General features: G+C 39.9%; 1 protein-coding gene across 2 annotated transcripts; it reads left to right on the top strand.

Annotated features, from left to right (window-relative positions):
• The first annotated feature begins 1,016 nt into the window (after positions 1-1,016).
• On the top strand, positions 1,017-18,635 carry C1GALT1 (core 1 synthase, glycoprotein-N-acetylgalactosamine 3-beta-galactosyltransferase 1). 2 transcript variants are annotated; one of them, XM_075922326.1, is made up of 5 exons: positions 1,017-1,229; positions 6,739-6,978; positions 9,993-10,660; positions 12,107-12,205; positions 17,095-18,635. In XM_075922326.1, exons 2-5 carry the CDS (start codon positions 6,756-6,758, stop codon positions 17,296-17,298), a joined length of 1,194 nt encoding a protein of 397 aa, XP_075778441.1. In that variant the 5' UTR covers positions 1,017-1,229; positions 6,739-6,755; the 3' UTR covers positions 17,299-18,635. The 2 variants fall into 2 exon arrangements, with proteins under 2 accessions (XP_075778441.1, XP_075778442.1); XM_075922327.1 differs by lacking the exon at positions 12,107-12,205 and having other exon boundaries at positions 1,022-1,229.
• The last annotated feature ends 415 nt before the right edge of the window (positions 18,636-19,050 follow it).

Below are 19,050 nucleotides of genomic sequence, written 5' to 3'. Positions count from 1 at the left end.
AATGTGCCATCTACATAATACATATCTATATTATCTGCTCATTCTGTTGTTCCAAAGCAAGGAGCTCTACAGCATGTCACAGTTGTTAATATCCCTTAACTTTTTTAACACAGATATAAGGAATGAAGGATTGTTTGTCTGAAATATCAAATATGACAATCTCTGAACACAGTTACAATGCAACACTATCCTACAGTTGGAAGAGTGTTGTTCTTTTTTGAAGTGCAGGAGCTTTAGGGTATGTTGAAATAAACAGAATGAATGACTGGAGATTGCTGTCATCTAGCCCTGATCCCAAGCCACATTGCAAGCAGCCATTGCAACTAGTTAAAAAGAAAAGCTGGCAGGAGTGAGGTCTAAAAGAGAGAAGAATTTTCTAGGATTTCAATTCCAAATACGGGTGTAGGATAGAGAGGAAGGGATATTTAAAAGTCTTGCTTCAAACTACGTTTTACAATCTCAAGTCATTTAAATGGCAAAAGAAAGGATGCTCCCTATTTCCACTCCAGTGCCTCATCCTCCACTCTCTTCACTTCCTTCTGCCTTAAACTGTGTGCCAAGAGCTCTTCGTCTTTAGGGCCCAAAGCTATTCACAAAGACCATGGCTCATTATTTCCATTTTACTCGCGGGGGACACTGAGGCACGGACCCGTGCCCAAAGTCGCACAGCGGAGCATTGGCCCAGCTGCGACTCCCACTCGGGTGCGTGCTACGAGCAGCCTGAATCAGCTGTAGCGGAAGCCACGCTGAGGCGGAGGGGCGAGCTGGTGCGCGGGTGGGCGGCAAGGCCAGTGTGACACCGGGAATCCTCCGCCCTCCCAGTGCCACAGAAGCTACGCAGGGGAGGGGGGCAGGCCCCACTCAGACTGAACCAAGCCGGGGCCTGTGAAGGGGGGGACTTTACTCCGGCCCAGCGGAGCTTCCAGGTTGAGGCGCGCGCCGCAGCCCTAGGCTCCCAGAGAGGCCACGTGACAGGCGCGCAGGGCAGAGACGCCCCGCCCGCTACTCCTGGCTCGCGCGCTCGCTGCCCAATGAGCGCGGCCCCTCCGGCGGTGACGTGCGGCGCGGCCCCGGAGCGCTGCGGGCCTCAGTGCGCCCTGGGCCGGACGGCGCGATGGTGCCGGGGCCCGAAGGCAGCGGCTCGGTGGGCTGCGTCCGTTCCTGCCCCGCCGCGTGGCTAACGCGCGCCTGAGAGCCCGGGCCCGCCCTGCGTGCGCAGGGCCGAGCCGGTAAGAGGGGCCCGCGGGCGGCCGCGGGGGGGGGGGGTCCCCCCAGCACGGGCGGGGGCGTCGGTCTGCCCAGCGCTGGGAGGGGGCTTGGTCTGGCTCAGGCCGGGCCTGGAACCAGGCTGGAGGCCGGGCGTGGCGCGGGCGGGCTCAGCCCCGTTAGCGAGCAGGTGCCTGGCTCGCTCCTCTCCGGCGCGCCGAGGGAGCGTCTCTTCTCCGCCCACCTGGGCTGACTGGGTTTGCCAGTCCTGAGTGTCGGCCAGGTTCAAGGAGGCAGCCTTAGGCGTTCATGGGCAGAGGAGCTTCTTGCCAAGAGTAAGGTGCCAGCTCTAGGTTGGTGGAAGAAAAGTTTCTACTAAGGGGTTTCCTCTAAAAAGTGGGATTATGTTGAGTGAACGTAAGAACGGCGGTACTGGGTCAGGCCATAGGTCCATCTAGCCCAGTACCCTGCCTTCTGACAGTGGCCAATACCAGATGCACCAGAGGGAGTGATCACAACAGGTAATCCTCATCTGATCCCTCTCCTGTCACCTACCTCCAGAGAAATGGAGGGTGGGGACACCATTCCTAACCATCCTGGCTAATAGTCATTGATGCACCTAACCTCCATGACTCTATCTAGCTCTTTTTTGAAACTTGTTAAAATCTTAGCTTTCGCCACAGCCTCTGGCTAGGAGTTCCTCAGGTTGACTGTGTGCTGAGTGAAGAAAAACTTCCTTTTGTTTGTTTTAAACCTGCTGCCTATTAATTTCATTTGGTGACCCTTAGTTCTTATATTGTGTAATAAGTAAATTTTTCCTTATTCACTTTTTCCAGTGAATATTTTATAGACCAGTCATGACTTTATAAACCTCTATCATATCCCTGCTTAGTCTTCTATTTTCTAAGCTGAAAAGTCCACATCTTTGTCATCTCTCTTCAAATGGGACCCATTCCAAACCCCTAATCATTATGCCCTTTTCTGAACCTTTTCCAATTCATTATATATTTTTTGAGATGAGGTGATCACACCTATATGCAGTATTCAAGATGTGGGTGTATCATAGTTTAATATAGAGGTAATAAGATATTTTCTGTCTTATTCTCTATCCCTTTTTAAATGGTTCCTAACATTCTATTTGCTTTTTTGACTGCCACTGCATACTGAGTGGATGTTTTCAGAGAACTATCCCCAGTGACTCCAAGTGCTCTCTCTAGTTGTTGCTAAGTTTGTCCCCATCATATTGTATGTATAGTTGGGATTATTTTTTCCAATGTGCATTACTTTACATTTATCAACATTAGATTTCATTTGCTATGTTGTTGCCCGATCACTTAGTTTGGTGAGATCTTTTTGAAGCTCTTCACAGTCTGCTTTGGTCTTAACTATCTTGGGCAGTTTGGTATCATCTGCAAGAGCAGTTTGGTATCATCTTAGTGGTTATAAGCTGCTTATTTCTGCAGACTTTAATAAACCATTTTGTTAGTCTTCAAAGTGCTACATAATCCTGTTTTTTGTTCCTGTTACATACTAACCCTGCTACCCTTCTGAAGCTTTTGAACAAAAAAATGGAAACATTAAAAAGTGGGAAAATGTATTTTATGATATTTTCTTTTAAGGTACTTTCTAATTCCAAAATATAGAGTTCTTACTGTTCACCTTAAAAATGTAATTGTAATGTAATACTAAAATAGCTAAAAGTTACTAAAAATTCTGAAATTTAGTGCTCTAACAAGTAAAATTAGCAGTGATTGTTAAAATAGAACACTTAAACTGCATGGTAAAGAGGCAAATGCTATTAAGAGGTGAAGCCTATGATGTATTGTGAAGTCTTGCAGTTGTTCCATATGAATATGAACTTTAAGTCCTAAATGCTGGAAGCCACACTTTATCTTACTACTTTTCTTTTCTGTCTTGCTGGTTTTGAGGCTCTATGTAGTAGCAGATGGGATCATCATCTAGAAAGAAGCACTACAGCAAATATTTTAATAAGTGGACCACTTGAAGTGTTAATTTGTGCAAATCCTCTAAATTTGGTTAATCCAAGGCTTTTGACTGAACTCCTCCTACCTTCTGTATTGAGATTAATTACTCATCAGATTGTAATAGCACTATAAATCAAGTCACTATCTTTTTGCAACCATATCCCTCGGGGTGTTATATTGTCGCTTGTGCCACTGATAGTGAAGGTGGTGATGTGATAGTAAAAATAGTTCTTAGTACTCAATCTTGGTCCAAATAAAAGGTGCCTTAATCCCAGTAAAGCTACATACATTGGGACCCAAAATCTCCACATCATACTTTTCTGTTTTATTGTTCAGAACCACTACACTCATAATGTATGCATTTGGTGCAACCATTAAATTTCTGCAGAATGATCATTGTGGCGCTCAGCTGGGGAGCTGCTGCTGTAGTTTGTGCATAGAGTTGCACACATAATCATACGTTGCAATTTGAAGTAATTTCAGCCTAGTTTAGACTATGCAGAAATGCTAATAATTAAACTGCTTGTTTCGGGATCTGAAGTGATAAATAAGTATTAAAGTTATGGTGGAGACATAGAATATTTTCTGGGGATAATGAATGCTATGGAGAGTTGGAGTTAATGTTCTAACTAGTCATTAATGGTTAGGAAATGGCCCAACTCAGCAGTCCTTATTGTAGTTGTAAGCTTGATGGAATGGCTTCTATTTCTGTTTCATCTCAAGTTATGCACTGCTAGTGCATTTTTGTTTTCATTGTCCATTCCTTCCTAGCTGTTAGCAACAAATACAGTCTTTAAGTTTGTTATACTTCAAGTTGCTGTCTAGTTTGGCAGAAACCCAGTGGAAAAACAAGAACTTTTCGTATCGTACATAATTTGTAGTGTACATTGCTGATTCTGAAAGATTGGAAAGAGAGTGACACCCTGGTATGACTAATTTATAGTTTGCATTCACAGACAAAATATTTTATTAGCTTTTTCTAATGTCTTATGTTCATTTGTTTAAATTCTAGCATGAGTTGTTTCTCAGAACCTTTCTATTGGAAAAAAAAAATTGGCAGGCTGTTGCATACAGTTGTATGTTCTTACAAAACGTTTAGCTCAGTGAAATCTGATGGTTAGTGACTTTTTTTTTTTGAACTCAGTTTTCCCATCAAGCCAACCAAAATACCAGGAGTCAAAGTTGCTAATGAAAGATCACAATAAATGGCTCATATAGTCTTTCCAGGGGTTGCACATGTGTCTAACTTTATACACATAAGAACACCTAATGATATCAGTGGGACTGCTCAGATTGTAAGCTGTCAGGATGGCAGTGTCTTTGTGTGCTGTACAAACAGAGCAAAGCACAGTATGGTCCTGCTCAGTAACCACAGTACATTATAACTGCCCAAATAATAATAACCAGTAGTTGTGTGAAAGCTTTTGCAGAATCAGGATTTAGCCTCAAGAACCCTTTGGCATTTTGCTTCTCTAATCCATTGTGTATAAAGAGTAATTATAGCCCTTCTGTAGACCAAATGTTTTGTAGACAAGAGAACAGTCACTTTAAGTGCTGTTAAAATGTGGTATTAATGTTGCTGGGGAATTGCTTGATGCCATGTATTTGCTCTACAGAGTTCTACATTTGCTTGGAAGTGAGTTGTTCATCCTTTCAGATTGGGCTTAGATTTACAAGGCATTTAAACATTTTCTTAATTTGAAGTGAAGTCAAATATAAGATTAACTTTCTTGGGGGAAAAAAGAAAAACAAGGAGTATTTTTCTGTAGGCTAAGCTTATTGCATGCAATTGGGACTCCTTGCATTCCTCCATACCCCCATCACAAGCACTGTGCATGCTGCCTTTTCATCTTCCTTTGTTTCAGATATTCCCTTATATAAGTTCCTCAGTCTGGTGTGTCTGTGTGTCCTATTCACCCTCCATCATGTGTATTTGAGTTTAATATCTACAACTCAAATTTGAGAGAAAAATCTTAGAGTTGGCTGTGAATTAAGAGTTTTTAAAAGAATGACTTGTACATTAGAGCCATCTAAGAATTTCTTTAGCATCTATAACCTGTGGCTATTTGGTTAGTTGAGTGTGGCTAGTTAGCTATAGCAGTAGCTGCTACTGTGGCTATTACTTCAGAACTGGTTGGATACCACAGATCTATAATCTAAGAAATGAGGGTGTGTGGCATGGTGGATTCAGGTCTGGAACAAGGAAGTAAGAAAATCTTTCAGGGTGCCTTTACAGATCCCCAAAAGCAGTATAAACAATATTTTACACTGACATTTTACACTTACATCTATGTACAAGACTTCTGTTCTAGAACATATTGAGGTTTAGTCTCCAATTAATTATGTCTAACTTCCATACACTAATTAATGGAAATTATGTGGTGATTCAGTTATATGTGAAGAAAAGTAATCTCACTTGATTTTAGGAATTCTCGTTATGTTTGCTTATATCAAATGAGGGGGTTTTCGACTTTAAGGTCTTTAAATAAATACATTGATATTCAAGTTGATCCTGCAAATAATTATACACAAATCTAAGTGAATTTTAGAAGAAGCTTTAAGGTGGTATTTTTTTTCTTGTAAACCACAAAATGAGTTTTTATTGGCTGTTTCAGATATTGTTTCTCTCCCTATGCATACTGTCTCAGATACCCAAATTAACAGCCTTCTATTTAATATACAAGGATGTGCAAAGCAGGATTTTCTCAAAGTTGGCTTCTTGATTTTAGAATTCACTTTTCATCACTTTCCCATCAGACCCTAGATTTGGTAACTTTCAGAACATGTGCATACACCTGTTTCTCAGAGAGAGGGGCAGGAAGTAGAGGAGTGAGATGAGATCTAGGTCATTTTTGGATTGGGAGTATTTTTAATTTTTTTTCTATTTTTTTATTACTGTTTATATTTTCTCTAATGCTTTTTATTACTATTGTCTTAACTCTTATAAGAAGGAAACATGTTAGAAGCAATTGGGGGGAATATAAATAAAAGTGATGTGCTCTCTCTCTCTCTCTCTCTCTCTCTCTCTCTCTCTCTCTCTCTCTCTGCTGTTTATCTTTTGAATGCCCTCATCTATATTTACATAGTAATATAAAATGCTTCCCCTTAAATAAATAAATATTTGGTCCTAATCTTGCTGCTCTTAGTAACCCAGTCTTTCAGTGTAGGCAATGGGAATTCTGAATGAATGAGTCTCTAGAACAGGGGTGAGCAAGATATGGCTGAGGGGCAGGATCTGGCCCACCTAGCCTTTCATTCTGGCCAGCGACCACCCCACCAGGACCCACAGGCATCTGGCTGCTCCATCTGCCTCTCTGTGCTGGGGATGCAGGGGGAAGTTTTTGTGTTGTGAACTCCCTCCTTCACCCAACTTCCATCCCAGACCCCACTCACCCTCCAAAGAAAAGTATGACATGGTCACCATGAAAAATTATTGCTCACCCCTGCTCTAGAATCAGATCCTGAGTTTATCACTTGACTTCTTTCTCTCACTCTTCTATATGTTCCTTAGTTTAGAAAAACTTAATGTTACTTTCTTTCTTGACAGATCATTACTTTCAGGAAATGGCCTCTTCTAAATCTTTGCTGAATCTTCTTACCTTCACATTTGGATCAGCAATAGGATTTTTTGCATGTTACATGCTATTTAGCATAGTGTTGGAAAAACAAGTTGAAATCCAACCTCATATTCTTCACAATGATCCCCATGGTGAACACTCAGAAGAAACTGGAAGTGATCAACTGGATGGACAAATGAACTTCAATGCTGATACTGGGCAGCATAAAGGTATTTTTATGTTTTGTACAATGTTAAAAATGAGTATTCTGTTCCAGTTAACAGTTTTCTTTCTTCATTGGTAGGTATTTATACACAAGCTTTTTTTATTCCATCTCCACACCCAGAATATAAAATTAAATAGGTTTTCCCTTCTAAGGGACTGAATTATGAGTTTTTTCTTTACCACCTTGCATTTTCTAATAAGTGGGTTTTTTTTAATAGAGTCTATTACTTGCCAAGCGTTGAACCCAGACTTAGACATGGAAGTAATAGTTTAAAGTTTGGCTGCTGGAGCTTCTTAGGTGGTAAACTGCAACACATACTTTTTCTGTTCATTTGATACACTCACAGTACTTCATAGACAGCTAGATTGCTTTTTAGTTAGGCTAACTTAGGAGCATCTATACTTTTTTAGTAAGCTTTTCAAATAAAAGTGAAACTTTAAAAGCAGCCCACTGTTCTTTGAACCTAACCAGGCAGGTGATTTACATTTTGGGAGGGGGAAAATGTATGAAATTTGTAGTGTTACATTACTCTATAATTATCAAAGATTTTTGAGTGAAAATTTCTGAATAAGTTCAGAATGTTTCACAAATATTAAGTAAATTGCTTCAACCCTGTAAGGCAAATACTATTTTTCAGGTATTAAAACTGATGCAACTGGGGAGAAGGGGGGCTGGCATGGGGCAGCAGCAGGGGTTAGGCCCTCCATATTCATTGTGGCAGTGGGAGTTACACAGAAGTGGGACAGTTTACCTGCAGTTCCTGTCTCTGTGCTGAGTGCAGGTTTCTGAGCCCTGCTGCCAAACCATGTCCCTCAGAAGCTGGGGCTTAAGAGAAGGGGTGCAATGTAGAGAAGAGGGCAGGGAAGAGGATTGGGGAACAAGTATGGATACACGCACACCCTGGGCTGCGAGGACTCTTGGGGCAAATTATGCAAATGCTCAGCCATTAGCTAACCAGCAGATTGTGAGTTTGAGACCCCTGCACTACATTTTCAAGGGGAGATTTTTCCCCCCTCCTATTCCCCTAGTTTTCTTTTAGCTCCTGGAAAGCCACCACCTCTATATTTACCTGCACGGCTGTGGGTACCAACGATCACAGCTCCTGTTGGCCACAGATCACCATTCCCAGCTGATGGGAGCTACAGGAAACAGTATCCCAGTCTGTGCCACTTCTCATCTAGATCGGGGTGGACAATAACTTTTGATGGGGGGCCACTCCAAGATTTTGGAAAGTGGTCAAGGGCTGCACTCTTCCATATTGATGGAGGAGATGTGGGGTCTGGGATGGAGGTTGGGTGCAGAAGGGAGCTTGGGGTAAGGGACTGGTGTGCAGGAGGGAGACTGGAGTCTGGGAGTGAGTTGGGATGAAGGCAGGTGGTTGTGACCTAGAGCAGGGGACTGGAGTGCAGGGGTTTGGGATGTGACCTGGGGTAGGAGGGGATTGTGATCTGGGGCAGGTGATTGGAGTGTCAGATCTGGGAGAGGGTATAAGTGTAAGAGGGGGGACAGAGGGTTTGGGTATGTTGAGTGAGGGGACAGAAAGTTGGGGCAGGAAAGGGCTGAGGTGCCAGAAGCAGGCCAAGAGAATTACTTGCCAGCTGCCAAAGTAGCCTGCCTGCCTGCAGACTTAAAATGTTTCCCAGCCTTCCTTGCCATATGCTTCATGAATAACTGAGTCGAGAGGGAGTGTTGTTCTTCTTGACTGCCTGTTACTCCAACAAGCAGCCCACATTGGCTGGTTTCTGCCAGAAACCGGCCAATGAGAATGTGCTGGGGGTGGGGTGGCTCCTAAAACTTCCCTCCCCACCCTCCAGTTTTAAAACAGAAATGGAGCCCTGCAGCCGCATTTCTGCACAGCAAGCAGAGCTGTGAGGCAAGCTGGGGAGCCTGCCTGGGGCTCCCCACTGTTTCCGCAGGCCAGATCCAATCTGCGGGCCATGTTTTGCCCTGGCCTGATCTAGATCATCCCTCACAGATGTCTATCCAACCTACTCTTAAATATTTTCAGTGATGGAGATTCCACAACCTCCTAGGCAATTTATTCAAGTGTTTAGCCTCCCCTCCCCCACCAGTAAGGAAGTTTTTCCTAATGTCCAACCTAAACCTCCCTTGCTGCAATTTAATAAGCCCATTGCTTCTTGTCCTATCATCAGAGGCCGGGGAGAACAATTCTTATCCCTCCTCCTTGTAACACCCTCTTAGATGCTTGAAAACTGCTATCATGTCTCCTCTCAGTCTTCTCTCTTCTAAACTAAACAAGCCCAATTCTTTCAGTCTTCCCTCATAGGTCAAGTTTTCTTGACCTTTAATCATTTTTGTTGCTCTCCTCTGGACCGTCTCCAATTTCTCCACATCTTTCCTGAAATATGGTGCCCAGAACTGGACACAATACTCCAACTAAACATTTTAAAAAATCTAATTTGCTTTTCACCATTAGTAATTTTTACTTAGCATGGACTATAAAAATTGATTGGCTTCCAACTTTTATATCTAGTCAGGTTTTTAAAATAATTTTCATTAACTTCATAGGGCTATTGGAGAGTTCTTATGAATAAAATTGAGTCAAATCTGTTAAAATTCATATAAGGTTTTGTAAAACCATGTTTGTTTTTGTGAGAGAATTTTAATGTTATCCCTTTTGCTTCTTTTGTAAAAGTAAGTAGGAATAAGTATTTGAGATTTTTTTTTAAACTTGTAGAATTATTTCATTCCTGAATTAACTTTGGTCTTGCTGACCATGGGGACAAATGTTGATCATCACATTTCAGGTAATGTAAATTGGGCTGTAAGTAGCTTGACTTGTATTGCATATGACAGAGAAAAATTTTCCAAAATAGAATCCTCATCTGATGTGCCTGTATACTATACTTCTTCCCATTCATTTCTCTATACTTTCATAAAGGCTAGCAAAACATTTTTTCTTGCACTTAGATGAATCATTGACATACTGTTCCATTTTGTATTAATATTTAGCAAACACCGTAACATATTGTGGAATCCCTTTTTTTCCCCCTTTAGATGAGAACAAATATATTGCAGAAGGATTGTATCAAAAGGTGAAAATACTTTGTTGGGTGATGACTGGGCCTCAGAATCTGGAGAAAAAAGCCAAGCATGTTAAGGCTACTTGGGCCCAGCATTGCAATAAGATCTTGTTTATGAGCTCTGAGGAGAATAAAGACTTTCCAGCTGTGGGACTAGAAACCAAAGAAGGCAGGGACCAACTGTACTGGAAAACTATTAAAGCCTTCCAGTATGTACATGACCATTATTTTGATGATGCTGATTGGTTTATGAAAGCTGATGATGACACATATGTTATACTGGACAACTTGAGATGGCTTCTTTCAAAATACAATCCTGAACAACCAATATACTTTGGAAGGCGGTTTAAGCCTTATGTGAAACAGGGCTACATGAGTGGAGGAGCAGGATATGTACTGAGCAAAGAAGCTCTAAGGAGATTTGTTAATGCATTTAAAACCAATAAATGTTCTCATAGCTCTTCTGTGGAAGATCTAGCACTCGGAAAATGCATGGAGAATATTAATGTAGAAGCTGGAGATTCAAGGGACACAAGCGGTAAAGAAACTTTTCATCCCTTTGTGCCAGAACATCACTTAATCAGAGGATATCTACCTAGAACATTTTGGTACTGGAATTATAATTATTATCCTGCAGTAGAGGTAAGTTGGTGTGTGTGTGTGTGGTGTTTTTTTTTTTGTTTTTTGTTTTTTTGGTTTTTTTGAAAGGCTGTGACCTATGTATGAAGTATGTTTCTGAAATCTTTATATGTACAGTGATTATAGGTTGTTTAACTGTCCTTTATCAAACCGTTCTAGGAAAATTAAAAATTTGTAGTGGATGCCTGAGACAGACTTAAGGATGGAATCATTATATATTCCATTTATAAAATAAAACTTGAAAGCATGTACCTAGTATACCATCAGAATTAGTTAATATGAAATTACTGGTCTCATGTTATAGAAGATGGACTGGATACCGTAGTTCAGTGTTTTTCAGACATTTTTTTTTTCTCATGACCCATTTGAAGAAAATTGTTGATGCCTGTGACCCAACATAATTTGACTAGAGCATAGGCTTTGGGATGGACCTGAGGATGAGATGGAGGGAGGGAGGGACTGAGGGAGGTGTCAGGGCTGGGGCAGGAGGGGTTTACCTTTAACAGCTTCCATTCAGTGGTGCGGTGGATGTACTAAGGCAGGTTTCCTACTTCTGGTGCCATAGACTATGCTATGCCCCAGCAGCAACCAACAGCAGGTTCCCAGCCAGTAGTAATGCGGAGCTAGTGCTTGAGGCAGGGGCAGTGCACAGAGCCCTGTGTGCTCCCTCTCTCCCCCATCTAGGAGCCAGGTCTGTTGTCAGGTAGCCTGCCTTAGCACTTTCACTGGTCACTTGATCCCCTGCAGCAATGAGACCCAATGCCTGACATTCCACAACCTAGTACTAGGTGGTGACCCATAGTTTGGAAATCAATGCTGTAGTAAGTCTCTTCTACCTAATTCTTGTGCTGTATTGGGAGCTGGTTTTTCACAGGATGCTGAATTCTTGTTTCCTGCAGCTAAATCACATTTAGAAAGCTACTAAAATTCAGAAACATTGTTCTTAATGTTACCTTTCCACGTAAGCTACCACCATAGTTGTGACTGGGGGGTTATTCAATCGTGAATGAGAGGAAGTATATGGTTCATGAGACCATTTTAAGGTGTGGCTATCTACAAAGCTACCTTATCTACAAAGAATTTTTCTAATTTTAGAGGATACTATTTGCCTATCAAAGTTGAGGGGAAACTGAGAAGTTTGCAGTGAGCATAAGTGGTGGAACATAACTTTATAGCATCTCTTTTCAAATTGCAATAACTGATTTTTTTTCTATTTTTTTTGTAAAAAAAAAAAAAAAAAGTTCTGCAGTATAAAACTGATTTTTTGGTCTTTGTTAACTCACTTGCAGAGAGGTGGAGACCTATATCTGTGTCTAATCAATGAGAGGTGTAGTTCTTGAAATAATGAGAGCTGAAAGTATTTGTATCTCAAAAGATCTGATTTGTAGAGCCCTGTAAATCCGCAGATATCCGCTTTATATTCACTGCTATCTGCGTATGTCGTTGCAGATATCCATGGCTCATTTTTGCAGATACAAATTTTGTATCCTTGCAGGGCTTTACAGATTTGTATGTAATCTCTTCAGGAGCCTTATTAATCACATAAAGGTAAGGCACGTAGGACTGAAAAGGATCACTGGACTCCAGTACCGCGCTATCGTAAGCAATCCATCATATAATCCTGTTCATAAATTATCAAGTTCCATCTTAAAACTAGTTAGTTACCACTGCTATTAAACATACAAATCTATCTGTAAATGAAGTGGGAATTTAAAAAATCCCAATGTTAAGTGCAGTTGTTTCTTTTGAAGTCAGTGGTAAAGCTTCCATTTCATTTGGGAGCAGAATTAGGCAAACAGTGAATACTTTTGAAATCCTACCTGTCTTGTAACATCACCAAACCATTCTTGATGTGTGCAAATGCAGCATGTTTGTCATGACAGTGATAAAATGTGGCATTCAGTAAATGGAGGAAATCTTGTCTCACTTAAAATAGGGTTGTTAGATAGCTGCTTAAAAGCTGTCTTCCCCTCCTTCCCCGCGCTTCTGGGAGGGGGGGAGGGTAGTGCGTGTAGTTGTTTGGATTAACCGATAAACCCGGGCCTATTGGTAAATCATTTACATTACTATATGCTAATATCTCTACTTATAAGAGGTAATATAACAACACTTTTACAGTAATATAGGATAGTAAAATATAGGTGAGGCAAAAAAAGACACTGGGATTTGCATTATCCTGTATAATTTCTGGAAATATTTAAAATGACAGGGTGTGTATGTTCAAAGTTCAGTACTGTAGCCTCAACTGCTTTAATCCTTTAAATATGTAAGGATAGTTGCCCCCTAAACTGGCTTTTAACATTACTAGCTGGTGTATATAGTTGCCTTCTGAATATTTTTAAATTAGTTCACCTAGTATTGATCGTGGAATATATATAACATAGATACACATAATTACATTTATATCAGTGGAATGATCTCCCAGTGGAAATGGTAGCAGCAAGTTGCTTGGCATGTTGGAAGTTAACATTTTTAATGCGAGTGTTTACTCCAGTTTTGTTCATCTTTAATTTTTAAATATCTGAATATTTTTAGTAAAATCTTAAGTAGTGTTGAGATAAGGACAATGTCTACAAAGATATTCCAAGTCAGAGGTTTTAAATTACAAATGCAATTGAAATTACCTCTTTCATCTGTGAATTCCTAAAAAATTTGAATGGAGGTGTTGCCTTTTGGAAATCTTAGATGTTGTCTGTGGACCCCAGTAGTCTAAAACTACTTTTGTAATCTCTTGTCCTTCTTTCACTTTTGATAAATCTGGCAAATAATTTCATGCATGAAATTACAGTTAAAGAAACAGCTAGTGATCGCAATTAAAATAGTTCTGTATTTTTGCCAGTCCTCCTGTCTCATCTGGGAGTAGAAACTAGATCTTTGTGATTACTCATGTATTTATTTCTAATGAGTAGAGCTGCAAAGTTGTAAAACTTTGTTTTTTGTAGGTTGCAAGTGTAAATATTTTCATATGCCTTGTTTCACATATGGAGATCATTTCATGTGTAATCTGTGTAATATGTTAGACTTGATTTGTGTATTGGGGATATAGTCAGTAGCTATACCATATCAAGTTATCTATTTGCTTACTAGCAAAATAGAGACGGGTTTAGATAAACTTCTAAGGAACATGCAGACACTGTAGGAAGCAGTACTAGTGATTTAGTAGATAGCACTCTTACCACTTCATCAGCACTGAGTCAGTAAACCAGCACACTATCTGAAGGTAGTTTGGAGGGCCTATTTTTTGGTTTATATATAAAAACTAGGCCCTGATTTGCTGTTTTATTGTTAAAATATTGATAAACTCCTAATAGTAGGGGGCCTGCTGCAGACGGGGGCTGTTCGCATCCAGAGTATCCTCTGTCCATGGCAGGCCCAGGTGCCCTGCAACCAGGGGTTTCTTCGGCAGGGTCTGGGAGCCGGCAGCCAGTGGCGGCAGCGCTGACAACCAGTCCACCGCGCTTCTGGGGGCCGCAAAGGCTGGGGGCTGCCCTACCCAGTCTGGAGTGTTCCTTGGCCTGGATTCTGCTTAATTGGTTAGCTGGGATTTTATATCTCTCATTTGCATTTGTAATTAAAGTTGTGGAGTGATCTGTAGTAATGACCAGATGATTGATTCTGCGGCCTGCCCCCCTCACCCTCCATACTGCTGCTGCCTTTCCCAGAGGCAGCAGGGTGGGGGGACAGATCTGGTACTCATGGGGAGCCTTGTTAAAGCTGGCTTCTCCCTCCCCCCCCCCAGCCTCTGATACACTCCCCCACCTTTTGCTGCCTCTGTATGTAGTCAACAAGAGTAACTAACTGATAAGCCTAGGCTTTTCAGTTAATCATGTAGTTGACTATGCCTTGACATCCCTAGTCAGGACAAAAAAAGCCTTCACTGCCGCAAGTTTGCAAATACGACTTCCGCAAGTGCTGGAAAATGATGCCAGATGGCTACTGGAATTTTTCTGGCTCACCAAATGGAGAATTGTATTGCCATCTTTGGGAGATGCCGGTTAATGGAGTTTTTTGGATCTTCAAGTGCAGGATAGCAAAGCTTGTACTATATTTGGACTTCCAGAAAGTCTTTGACAAAGCCTAGCTGAAGATCCCATTCAATAAACTAAATAGTCATAAAATGAGAAGTAAATTATCGTTATGGACTATAAAAATGGCAAAGAAATAATCAATTTTAAGCCAGGAACTCATTAGACTTTCAAAAACCAGCAGCATTTATACAGCTGATAAAATCTCCTAATTATATTAGTTATAACTAATAAGAGACGTATGACCTCATTCATACTTCAGAGCTGACTGCCTGGAGTTAGGAAGAATCTTCCCTATTAGTAGATTACTGTGGGGCAGTAGAGGAGCAGTAAATTACAGTATTGGATTCAGCAATGCTGTAATATATACAGTAGTAAAAGCTGTAGTATAAAATATGATTATTTCATTCATTTTTGCATTGTTAAATCAGTATTGTTCACTATACAGTAATAGTGTTAATTGTGGTGTATAAAGTAATACAGTAGTGTTAAGTTATAGTGTTAGATATGGTTTTTATTTCTTCAGTGTTTTTTTGCATTCAAAAAAGCTTGATTAATTGATACATTTACATAACTGGCAACCCCCATTCCGAATGCATGCTGGATAACAAAGCTTGTGCTGAACATTTTATCCATATATTCTCCTGTATCCATTACTTTGGTAAGATATTTAAATAATTTTCTGACCAGATGTCATGCTAATTCGTCCATTTTATATTCAGGCAGGTGTACTTATGGTGTTGTATAGCCTAAGAGCCCATCCTGGATAAACACCCTGTTGTGCTACGTGATGTACAAGCACATATTTCTATCATTCTAACCAGTTCATCTGAAAATGAAATCTATGACTTTCAAATATTTTAGGATCAACCTTCGCACTTTCGTAAAATAAGAATAATAGATGCAAGACTTGCTATCTTCCAGCCCTTCCACATAGTAATTTGATTTTGTATATTTTTAGAAGCTTAAGTCTTTCATTTTTAAGTTTCTTCAAAGATCTTAAATGAGCACCTTCCATTCCTGGTGACTGGTTACTGTTTAATTTATCAATGTGTCCCAGAACTTTCTCTTTGTTGTCTCAATTTTGACAAATTGTCATCTATCTGATAAGAATATCACTTGTTGCCAGATCCCCAAGATCCACTTGGTAAGAACTGATCCAAAGAAATAATGTAGCGTCTCTTCTGTGGCCTTATACTTGTTAATTATTCTCTCTTGTTCTCTTAGTCCAGTAGATCTACTAACTTTTTTACAAGCTTCCTGCTCAATTATTATTTGGGGGAGGAGGATGCTATCTGCTCTTTATATTCCCTTTTACATGCTGCAGGTTTCTTTCTTCTTGTTGATTTTCCATTGTTTAAAAGTATACCTGTTGGTTTCAAACTTTAGAATCCTGACATTTAACACTAGTGTTTGTGTTTCTACTTCCTCTTTCATTTAGCCTCTGTAGCCATTACGGTTATGTTTACATATTTAGCTCCCATAATGAGTTTAATGATCATAATTTCCTCATAGTAAGGTCTCATCAACTAGCTTTTAAAATTTCTCAAGTTTTCAGTATCACAGTCCTTTTTCTGTGGGCAGTCTTTCCAGTCAGAGTTTCACTCATTTGACCTAAGGCTGGTTAAAATGTTAGATGTAATTTTCAGAAATAGCAACTCACGTTTTTTCTTCAAAATTAAAAAATTAATTGAAATTAAACATTTTGGGGAAAGGGAGGGAAATGGAACAGCTTTTGTTTAAACGGTGTGGTGGAAAAATTGAACATCCGAGAAATTTTGAGGGGTTATTCATTGTTGCTCGTTATGTACGTCCAAGTAGAAATCTATCAGAATATTCTGCTAGCACCAGGTCTTTAAACAAAGTCCTTTAGCTGTTTTGGCTTTTTCTGGCATCTTTGCTTGAATTACAATGAGGGAGACTTGCAGTTGAAATAGAAATATTGGAAACCAAGCTAAAAATATTCTGGAAAGTAGGTGAAGAGAACTGAAGTTAAGGAAAAGTGAATGGGAAGATACCTGAGTGAAGATTCTGGGAAGCAGTCTATACAGATGAGCTAGTGCACAACACATGAGTGAGTTTTAGAAATTATGCCCTGGTTGTCTCAGTGTACACTAGAAGTGCTCTTAATCATTTTGTCACAGAAACTAACGTACATCAAATGTTCTTGAAAGACATCAGTTTCCATTTGGGGATGGTGATCAAGCAAACTAGCATACCTAGGTCTGAGTACTCAGCTTTTTCTGCCAAATGTAGGCTTTGAAATGTGTAAATTATTGATAAAGGTGAGTTGTTTTAGTGAAGCCAGGTAGGTATTAATTACACTTCAGAGAGAATTATTTTTTAATATTCTAAGCACATTTTAAAATGTTCTGTGATAAAGAGTCTTTGTTTTTGTTTCCCTATTTTTAGGGTCCTGGATGCTGCTCTGATCTGGCAATTTCATTCCACTATGTTGATTCCATAACTATGTATCAGTTGGAATACTTCATTTATCATCTTCGACCATATGGTTACCTATACAGGTACAACCCTGACTCACTTAATAATCCAGAAGAGCAAATCAAAAGCAAAGCAGTGAATAATGATGCAAAAGATAAAGCAGAAAGCTCCTAAAACTGAATCAGACTTCTACTCAAAAATAAGATGTGGAACAATGCACTGAAAGTATTGTGGAGTAATGGGCTGCTACATCTAGTTCAGACCAGACTTGGGAATTGCCAGTAGTTATTGTTTTGAATTTTAAAAGTTCTGTGTTGGGGGTCTTCCTCTGTGACTGCAAACTACAGGATTTCATTGTGCATTTTTTATTCATGAGGCTTGTGGGCCTTTTTCATATGAGTTGGGACTGCAGAATCAGGACCTAAAACTGTTATGTGATCTGTGATCTCCTTGAGGTGGCTTGGTTGCAGTAATATAAATATGAAGAATTTGTATTAAATCATATGGGTTGGTGCTGCAGTTCAAGAATGATTATATAGTGTTTTCTAGTCATCATTTTTCTTTTTGCCTCAGTTCCCATTTTTACCGTATTTGGTAGTGTTAGAAAACTTGGGCTACATAAGGCTGTCACTTTGAGATGCTGACACCAGAGAAATTTGACATGAAGTAACTGGGCTGAAAAGAGAAATAAGTCTTTAAAATCACTCCTGCCTTAACGACAGACTTCAAAATATTTGGTATAATTACTAATACTGTGCCTATTTAGATGTCGAAATCTGAATTACTTCTCAGATTAAGTGAATTTTTTGTTCTTGATCTCATCATAAACTTCCCCCTAGATAGTATCTGTTCCACAAAGCCACCACCCAGCTGGCTTGCTCCAGTTGGCAAAAAGATCAGGAATAGCAAGTTTGGTTGTTGTGGAGTGTGTGGAAACTTGCATACCTGTCCGCTCTATCCTCTTACCAGCTCATGATATGTACTCCTTCCTTGAATGAGCACAAAATTAATCCAAACGTTTTTTTAATGTACTTATGGTAGAAATAAACGCCTTAAAAATGCTCTTTCCTCCCCTTGTGCTCATTTGTGTTTAAACCAAAAAAGTCTGTCTGATAAGTCATATGATAAATACTTGTTGTAAACAGCAAGGCATTTATACACTGGCGTACAATAATTTCCAGAATCACCCAGTATTACTATTAGTTTATTTCTATTAAATGTACACATTGCTATACTGCAGGTTTTTGTTGGGAGGGGAGAGGGAAGTTTGTTTATGGGAATGATCTGGCACCCAAACAAATACTATTTTAAAGCAAACTATAAGTTTTCTTAATAGAATTTTGAATGTTCCCTAAAAATACCATTTATTTTGCAGTAATATATAGTTCCACTTCTCTCTGAGGGTTTTGTCTGGTTTAAAGTGTTTACCTTCATTTTAAATGCTCTTGATCAGTGTTTCTTAAACTGTGTTCTGAGAACAACAGGCAGGCAACCTTCCCCTCCCCCCCCCCCCCCCCCCAAACAAAAATTCCTTGGTGTTCCTCATAAAAAAAAATTGTTTGGTATTCCTGGGTCTTAAAAAGTTTAAGAAACACTACTCTTGATTGTCTGTCTTGCCAGTATGTTGTACAGTTTTTCAGATAGGATCCTTGCATTCAGGTTGGCTTTTCAAAAAGTGCATTTATTTCATCCAGTCTGTGACATTACCAACATATTAAAATACAGTCAGTGGCTAGACCAACTAGATTTTTGCCTTTGTGATCAGTATGGTGTATACATCATAAGACCAGTTTTATGTTCTGCCTATCTTTATTCATTGGCTGTCTTTGATCCTCAGTTTTGCAGAAGCCTTCTCATCTTTTTTTGTTCTGGTTTTCATCTTCATCATATTGGTGAATTTGGATCAAACCTGTCTCTCCTTAGCCA

Source organism: Pelodiscus sinensis, chromosome 2 (assembly GCF_049634645.1).
Source record: "Pelodiscus sinensis isolate JC-2024 chromosome 2, ASM4963464v1, whole genome shotgun sequence".
Lineage (NCBI taxonomy): Eukaryota > Metazoa > Chordata > Testudines > Trionychidae > Pelodiscus > Pelodiscus sinensis.
Note: the sequence above shows the minus strand (reverse complement) of the source record. Positions and strands in the feature narration are given on the sequence as shown.

Excerpts from the sequence above, each read along its gene's own strand:
- C1GALT1 (XM_075922326.1), top strand. The coding sequence starts at position 6,756 with ATGGCCTCTTCTAAATCTTTGCTGAATCTTCTTACCTTCACATTTGGA. Across the intron at positions 6,979-9,992 it reads TGATACTGGGCAGCATAAAG|ATGAGAACAAATATATTGCA; the intron begins GTATTTTTATGT and ends TTCCCCCTTTAG. Across the intron at positions 12,206-17,094 it reads GCCTTATTAATCACATAAAG|GGTCCTGGATGCTGCTCTGA; the intron begins GTAAGGCACGTA and ends CCCTATTTTTAG.